Source organism: Erigeron canadensis, unplaced genomic scaffold (genome assembly GCF_010389155.1).
Source record: "Erigeron canadensis isolate Cc75 unplaced genomic scaffold, C_canadensis_v1 Conyza_canadensis_unscaffolded:282, whole genome shotgun sequence".
Classification (NCBI taxonomy): Eukaryota; Viridiplantae; Streptophyta; class Magnoliopsida; order Asterales; family Asteraceae; genus Erigeron; species Erigeron canadensis.
The window spans coordinates 88,087-96,866 of NW_025215693.1; the positions used below are offsets into that span (position 1 = coordinate 88,087).

The 8,780-nt window shown below is 37.2% G+C and overlaps 1 protein-coding gene across 1 annotated transcript; it reads left to right on the plus strand.

The window, feature by feature from the left end:
* Positions 1–1,825: 1,825 nt before the first annotated feature.
* Positions 1,826–5,111, plus strand: LOC122584455. Its single transcript, XM_043756617.1, has 5 exons — positions 1,826–1,994; positions 2,494–2,699; positions 2,751–3,539; positions 3,872–4,364; positions 4,579–5,111. Exons 1-5 carry the CDS (start codon positions 1,826–1,828, stop codon positions 5,109–5,111), a joined length of 2,190 nt encoding a protein of 729 aa, XP_043612552.1.
* The last annotated feature ends 3,669 nt before the right edge of the window (positions 5,112–8,780 follow it).

The following is an 8,780-nucleotide window of genomic DNA, read 5'->3' on the forward strand; positions in this document are numbered from 1 at the left end:
ATTGGAAAAACCAAATACAAAATTTGAAAAATATAGGACAAAAAGATTCTATTTTCCTTAATTTTACTTCTTTTTTTTTATAACTAGTTTTATTTTTATTTTATATATTTTTTATCTTTCTTTTTTTATTATTATTAATTTTTTTTAATTCATTTTAACCCATTTGATAAAACTCCAAAAAATTTCAGCCCAAAATGAGTTTAGCCAAAACTATTGAGTCGTCCATGAGACACGCGGGGTATACTCGGACCCGCGACCCATATTTGATTTATAAAAAGAAAAATCGGCGGGTTGATTTCATTTACTTCCATATTCAAATATCAATCATTTTCTATCAAAGCGTAATCGCTTACAATCATATTCATCAATCAATCCTTTCAAGTCAACATTCGTAGTAATAAAACGGTTGGATGTGTTTAATTCTTGGTCGTGATTCCTAATCTAACACATTCTGTCTTTCAGATAATCAGTTTCTAAGGTAATCTCTTGATTTCGGTATTGTATTCAAAGTGTTTGATGAAATGCCTATGTAAACTGATCATGATTTATATGGGTAAAGGGTTACCCCGCTTAAACTTTTATACCAACAACATCAATAGCAGTACTGATGCGGAAATGACCAGATTCGCTGAACTGACTGTTTCCAGTGAGCTGAGCAGATCAACTGAAGTGACCATAATTTCTGAGGGAAAAGAAGATTCTGAAATGAAGTCCATTTATGTGTTGGTGCATAATTCTGAGCCCTTGATGCCATCTGAGTAAGCTATGCTAATTCTGCCAGCGATAGCTCATTTCAGACAAGTGTTCATTGAACAAGCTCAGCCTCCAGTTGTAACACTTCTCTAGTGGCAAGAAGCTCCAGATACCACCCTCAGAAGACCATCAGAGAAAGTCTCTACTGAAGTGCTCCAGTCCACTGAAGCTCTCCAATGACCAGTTCTAGTCTCTAGATGGATACTCCAGATGTACGTCTCCAGTGGAAGTTCGGATTTCAGTTTTTCCAGTTACCTTAATAAAGTATTCTGGCGCGTGCTTGTTGGGTCCAATAAAGGAAGGATGACAGCTGTCCAAAAAAGATGACAACAAAGGAATGAGTGCCCACATTATTTCTAACGGTTTGTGGGCCCTCTAGCAAAAGGAATCTTTATAGAAGCTTTTTCTGTCCATTTCTCATTGGCTAATAAATTAGTGGTTGTCCTTTGCACATGACGACTTTTAGATTATTTTATTATTATTTCGATAACTCATAGGAAATAGTTTATGTGGCTATAAATAGGGGTTGTATTTCTCTTTGTAAAGGCAGATTATGTTGTTGAATGAAATTGATAGAGCAACCTCTATTTCTTATCCAAAATCTTCATCTACCTTTGGAGATCTTTGATCTTGGTGGTTTGGAGGGATCCCTTTATCTATATTTGTAGTGGTTCGTCCTTTATCAAATATAGTGGTGAGATCTTAAATCTTCGATTCCTTTATCTGTGTTTGTGGTGGCTAGACCTTTATCAAACATAGTGGTGGGTTGGAGTGTTTCATTTATCCTTGATTCCGGTGGCTTGGCCTTTACGAATCTTGGTGGTGGATTCTTTTATCTATTCCTTTTATATATCGTCTTGTTTTGTTGTTTATTTTATAAAATCCAGAAAATACCAAAATAGTAATTTGAGTTGCTGTAAAATTTCGTTGTGCTTGGTTTTTGCGTGATTTACGCATCAAATTTGGTATCAGATCCAGGTTTTCAAAAAGGTTTCTTAATCTTTTAGTCCTTGGTTGTTGTTTGGTTTGTTGGGTCAGATTAGATCTGTTGGTGTTATTTTGTTGAATATTAATGGCTTTTAGAAGAAATATGACATTAGAAGAAGCTCATAATGCTAGAAGAGATAGACAGATTGAAGATCTACAAGTAACACTTGGTAAAGTTATTAATCTATTAGAAGATGGTGGTTTAAGATTAAATAGAGAACGTGTTGTAGATGAAAGAGATGATGGGTCTCAAGGTTCTAGTGAGAGATCTGATGATACACCCAGATCTTCTAGTGATTCTGATGAGACATAAGGTTCATGACACGAAAGATATCTAAATAGATACACCAGATTTCATTAGTTCTTCTAACCCAGAAGAATTCTTTGAATGGGTTCAGGTTATGGATAGAATAATGGAAAAAAAGGGTTATGATGATAAAAAGAGTTTTAAAGTTGCCATTGGTTGAAAAGTATGCTTCATCCTGGTATGACAATATGAAATCTGAAAGAGAATATAAGGGTAAAAGCAAATTTAAGACCTGGTCCAAGCTGAAAGAAGTTATGCAGAAGAGATTTGTTCCCTAGTCGTACAAGCAAGATCAGTATCTTCTGATGAATAATCTGAAGCAAGGTACAAAAGAGGTTGTGGAGTATATCAGAGAATTCGAGCATATGAAGACTCGAACTGGTGTGAAGGAAACTGAAGAGCATACTACGCCAGATTCATTGGTGGGTTGAATACTACCATTTCAGAAAAGATAGAGTTGCAGCCCATCTGGACGTACGAAGAAGCTTGCAAGTTGGCTCTCCAGATTGAGAAGCAACCGAAGAAGAAAGTCCAGTACAAACCTTTCACTAAGGTTTCATCCAGTTCCAATGAACCAGTTCTGAAGCCCAGTGCAACAGGTCCACAGTCCTTCAGAGGCAAGGAGGAAGAAACTGGAGGATCAAAAGAGCTAGTTGGAAGAAAATGCTTTAAGTGTCATGGTTTTGGTCACTTCCAAGCATAGTGCCCCAACCAGCGAGCACTCACTGCTAAGGAGATTGAAAGCTTACCAGATGTTGACACTGAAGAAGGTGAACCAGTGTACGATGATGATGAAAGTGAAGAAACATATGTTGGAGAAATGCCGGTAGTCAGAAGAGTGATGCATGCTAATGAAGTTCTAACTGATACTGCCCAGAGAGAAAATATCTTCCATTCTAGATGTACTGTTAAATACAAGGTATGTGATCTGATCATTGATGGTGGAAGTTGTGCTAATGCTGCTTTAACTTACATGGTAGAAAAACTGGAGTTACCTACTACAAAACACCCTCGTCCATGCAAGTTGCAATGGCTCAGTGAAGGATCTGAGGTAAATGTCAATCGACAAGTTACTATTCCTTTTTCCATTGGATCTGTTTATGAAGATAAAATTATTTGTGATGTTGTTCCAATGGATGCTTGTCATATTTTGTTGGGTAGACCATGGTTATTTGACAATTATGTATTTCATAATGGTCGTGCAAATTCTTATTCATTGTTTGTAAGTGGTAAGAAGGTCACTCTGACTTCTCTGAAACCCAACGAGTCACTGAAAGTTAATAAGATAGACCAACCCAGCAAGTCTTTATTTATGTCCCAAACTAAAGTTGAGGAAGAGTTAACTGGAGGATCTCCAGTTATGATGTTACTTGTGCTTGAACGTACTGAAGACAAGGAGTTCACTGGAGTCCCCAGTGTCCTGAAGTCTCTACTGGAGGAATTCACTGATGTTTTCCCAGAAACTTACCTGAAGGTTTGCCGCCAGTTAGAGGTATAGAACACCAGATTGACCTGGTTCCAGGTTAAGTTCTTCCTAACAAAGCTGCTTATCGATGTTCACCAACTGAAGCAAAAGAATTGCAAAGGCAGGTTGATGAATTGGTTGTTAAGGGTTATGTGAGAGCAAGTATGAGTCCTTGGTCAGTCCCAGCTCTCCTGGTCCCAAAGAAAGATGGTTCGATGAGAATGTGTGTTGACAGTAGAGCCATAGATATTATAACTATTAAGTATAGATATCTCATTCCCAGATTGGATGATATGCTTGATGAGTTACATGGCTCTAGTGTGTTTTAAAAATTTGATCTCGGAAGTGGTTATCACCAGATTCGAATGAAAGATGGAGATGAGTGGAAGACTGCTTTTAAAATTAAAGGAGGCCTTTATGAATGGTTAGTAATGTCTTTTGGTTTATCTAATGTTCCCAGTACTTTTATGAGGTTAATGAATGAAGTTCTCAGACCACTTATTGGTCAGTTTATTGTTGTCGTTTACTTTGATGATATTCTTGTATATTCGAAATCTGAAGCTGAACATGTTAATCATTTAAGAAGTGTATTTGAATTACTGAGAAAATACCAGTTGTATGGCAAACTGGAGAAATGTGATTTTATGGTTGAAAGTGTAATTTTCCTTGGTTATGGGGTGTCAAAAAAAGGTATTTCCATGGATCCTTCCAAGGTAGAAGCCATCAGATCATGGCCAGTTCATACTACCATCACTGAAGTACAAATTTTTCATGGACTGACATCTTTTTATAGAAGATTTATCAAGAATTTTTCGACAGTTGTGGCTCCAATTACTGATTGTCTGAAGAAAGGTGTGTTTGACTCGCCAAGTTCAGCCCAGTTAGCCTTCTAGTCATTGAAGGAAAAGCTCAGTTCAGCTCCAGTTCTATCTTTGCCAGATTTTGATCGGTTGTTTGAGTTAGAGTGTGACGCCCGTGGTGTGGGTATTGGTGCAGTTCTGGTACAAGCAGGGCACCCAGTGGCATATTTTAGTGAAAAACTTAATGGCTCAAAACTGATGTGTAGCATTAGACAAAGAATTTTATGCCATGATTTGTGCTATCACTCACTGGTCACATTATCTGAAGCCTAAACAGTTTTTCTTATTTTCTGATCATGAAGCACTAAAGTTTATTAATGGTCAACACAAGCTTAATGCCGGACATGCAAAATGGGTGGAATTTTTGCAGTCTTATTCGTTTGTTTCTAAACATAAAGCTGGAGTAGCAAATGTTGTTGCTGATGCACTTTCTAGAAGATACTCGTTGCTATCAATTCTGGAAGCAAGAGTTCTTGGATTTTCTTTCATTAAGGAGTTGTATGCTGCTGATCCATACTTTTCTGATTGTCTCATTGAAGCTCACCAGAAAGGACCATATGTTGTTCAGGATGATTTCTTGTTTAAAAATGGTAAGTTGTGTATTCCAAGAGGTTCCATCAGAGATTTACTAATAAGGGAGGCACATGGAGGAGGTTTGGCTGGCCATTTTGGCATTAACAAGACTAGAGAGATCCTCACTGAACACTTCTACTGGTCGAGTTTACTGAAGGATGTTTAGAATATCATCAGTCGTTGTCCAACTTATTACCAGGCGAACGCAACTTTTCACAAGGGTTTGTATACTCCTCTTCCAGTTCTAAGTCAACTATGGGAAGATCTTAGCATGGATTTTATTGTTGCACTGCCCAGAACTCAAGGGGGAAAAGATTCAATAATGGTGGTTGTTGATCGTTTTTCAAAGATGGCTCATTTTATTCCTTGCAATTCTACAAATGATGCTTCAGCAGTGGCTAACTTATTTTTCAAAGAAATTGTTCGTCTACATGGAAATCCAAAGACCATTGTGTCAGATAGAGATGTGAAACTTCTAAGTTATTTTTGGAAGTCATTATGGAGATTGATGGGTACCAGATTAATGTTCAGTACGTCTCATCATCCTTAGACTGATGGACAGACTAAAGTCACAAATAGAACAATTGGTATGCTGTTGAGAATACTGGTGAAGAAGACGTTAAAAGATTGGGATCTGAAGCTAGCGCATGCTGAGTTTGCCTTCAACAGAGCTCCTAATTATTCCACCAGTAAATCCCCATTTGAAGTTTGTTATGGTGTCAATCCACTGACTCCTATCGATTTGATTCCATTTTCAGTTGAACCAAAAGCAAGTATTGAAGCTGAGACCAGAGCAAGAGAGATCAAGAAAATTCATCAACAAGATATGGTGATAATGCTTACACAGTTGAGCTACCTAGAGATATGGCAGTTTCCAGTACTTTTAATATTGGTGATCTGATGCCTTATCTGGAGGATGAGTACCTAGAGGACTTGAGGACAAGTCCTTTTTCAAAACGGGAGAATGATGCAGAAATGACCAGATTCGCTGAACTGACCGTTGCCTGTGAGCTGAGCAGATCAACTGAAGTGACCTTGATGCTGAAAGATTGCTAGAAGATTGGGAAGTCCCGAAAGTTATGCTTGCGGATTCTGATTACTTGCCTATAGCGACGTGATCTGCTATTTTATCTTACGACGTACTGTTCTGTTTCTTGCTAGAGTGGGCAAGTTGTCTTTTATTTATTTTCATTGTATTGCTAAGTTTAGCTAGAAAAACCTATACGACATGTCGTATATGAAACTAATATGGCATTTAGCCATATTACTTGGTTTGTACTTGATGCGTGAACTAACCGTTGCCAGTGAGATGAGCAGATCAACTGAAGTGACCATAATTTCTGAGGGAAAGAAGATTATGAAATGAAGTCCATTTATGAGCTGCTGCAGAATTCTGAGCCCTTGATGCCATCTGAGCAAGCCATGCTAATTCTGCCAGCTATAGCCCATTTCAGACAAGTGTTCACTGAACAAGCTCAGCCTCCAGCTGTAACACTTCTCCAGTGGCAAGAAGCTCCAGATACCACCCTTAGAAGACCATCTGAGAAAGTCTCCACTGAAGCTCTCCACTGACCAGTTTTAGTCTCTAGATGGATACTCCAGATGTACGTCTCTTCAGTGGAAGTCCAGATTTCAGTTTTTCCAGTTACCTTAATAAAGTGTTATAACAGCTGTCCAAAGAAGATGACAACAAAGGAATGAGTGACAACAAAGGAAGCTTTTTCTGTCGATTTCCCATTGGCTAATAAATTAGTGGTTGTCCTTTGCAAATGACAGCTTTTAGATTATTTTATTATTATTTCGATAACTCTAAGGAAATAGTTTATGTGGCTATAAATAGGGGTTGTATTTCTCTTTGTAAAGACAAATTATTTTGTTGAATGAAATTGATAGAGCAACCTCTATTTCTTATACAAAATCTTCATCTACCTTTAGAGATCTTTGATCTTGGTGGTTTGGAGTGATCCCTTTATCTATATTTGTGGTGGTTCGTCCTTTATCAAATATAGTGGTGAGATCTTAAATCTTCGATTCCTTTATCTGTGTTTGTGGTGGCTAGATCTTTATCAAACATAGTGGTGAGTTGGAGTGTTTCCTTTATCCTTGATTCTGGTGGCCTGGCCTTTACGAATCTTGGTGGTAGTTTACATCTTGTTTTATCTTCTTTGCTATTTATGCTTGATAACATACGCTTGGCATGTCAAGCTATGAACGGATGTGACATTCAGTCACATTACTTGTACGTTATTTTTTGTGTTGTTATATGAAATCATCAGGGGTGACAGCCTTATCAAAAAAAAGAGTTGGGAATGTTGAACCCTTAATCTGGAACCTTGTTATGAACGCCTTTGTGACACTGGCAGGGTTCTTTGATTACCAGATTTATAAATCTATGTCAGCTTAGCTATCGAACGCCTATGTGATACTATCTTTGTATTAATAGATTTATGGATCACCATTTCAGGGGCAAGACTCAGATCATATATTTTTGTCTTTAAAATGTTTTTAATTTCAAGGGGAATTTATTAATTTATTTTCTCACAGGACAAATTTTCTGAAAATATCACTGGTAGGAACCTTGTAAATGTGTCCCTCTCACTAGTACTTGGATAGGTTGATGTGCACGTTTGAGATAACTTCGGTTATCTTGAAAATGTGTCCCTCTCATTTGTCTGTATTAGTTGATGTGCATGTTTGAGGCTGCCTTTTTGTTGGTACATTACTGGAGTATCCCTCCAGTGTACCATCAATGCATATCTTCACTGGCCTTATCCTCCAGATGCACTGACATGAGTCATGGTATGTCTGTCATAATACTATGAATACTTGATATTAGTGCGTGCCATGTAAGCAAACCTTTTATTTGGATATTTATCTTTTATCCTACGTGGCATGACCTTTCAAACTAAATGATGGTTTTGTTACCTTGGGAAGATAAAAAGTGTGAGTGGGTAGTTTTTGTGGGTTGTCAACCATCATGCATTTATGTGTGATGAGGTGAATTTAATACGGTTGTCAAATGCGATCAAAATTACTTTGAATAATTTTAAAATAAACCATCATTTGTTTTGGAAGTGCATCTAAATAAGTGATTATAGATGTTAAGTGAAGATCACCAGATTCATATCCTACTCTTTGATTTGCAAAAGTGTTTTTAATAGCAGTATCTGGGTTTGGTGATTTCATCCAAGATTTAATTATTTTTTGTTCCTTTTCTAGAATGATTCTCAGTTCTTCTTTTTCCAATTCAAGTTTAGCAACCATAGATTGATAACTTTTCAAAGCCAACTGAACATCTATCAATTCCTTAATTGACTGGCATTCAGTTCAGAAGTATTATTTTCAAACATTTTAAAACTTTCTGAACACAGTTTCGACATAAGAAATGTCAGCCTCTAAAAGAACTAAAAGGTCTAGTTTGTGTTCCTCATTACTTTCAAAACCAAAATCACTAACCTTTTTCATTATTATGTCCACCCATCGACCAGATTCAATATCATATTTGACCAAATGACCTTGGTCTTCTCTATCCATGAAACACATGTCCCTTATCGAGACTTCATCATTAGATGATTCATCAGAATCTTCCCACTTTTCAGAATCAGCAACCATGCAGCTATCGTTGTTGGAATTTTCTTGAGCCATGAGAGCTATATGGGCTTTCAGTTTCTTGTACTTAGCCTTATCATTCTCATCAGATTTCTGAAAAATAGAATGGTTAGGACCAGATTGTGATGAGGAGAGTTGACTAGATCTGCATTCCTTCATAAAATATCCTTTCTTTCCACACTTAAAGCATTCAAGATTAGACTTACCAACAGAATCGCTGGAAGCA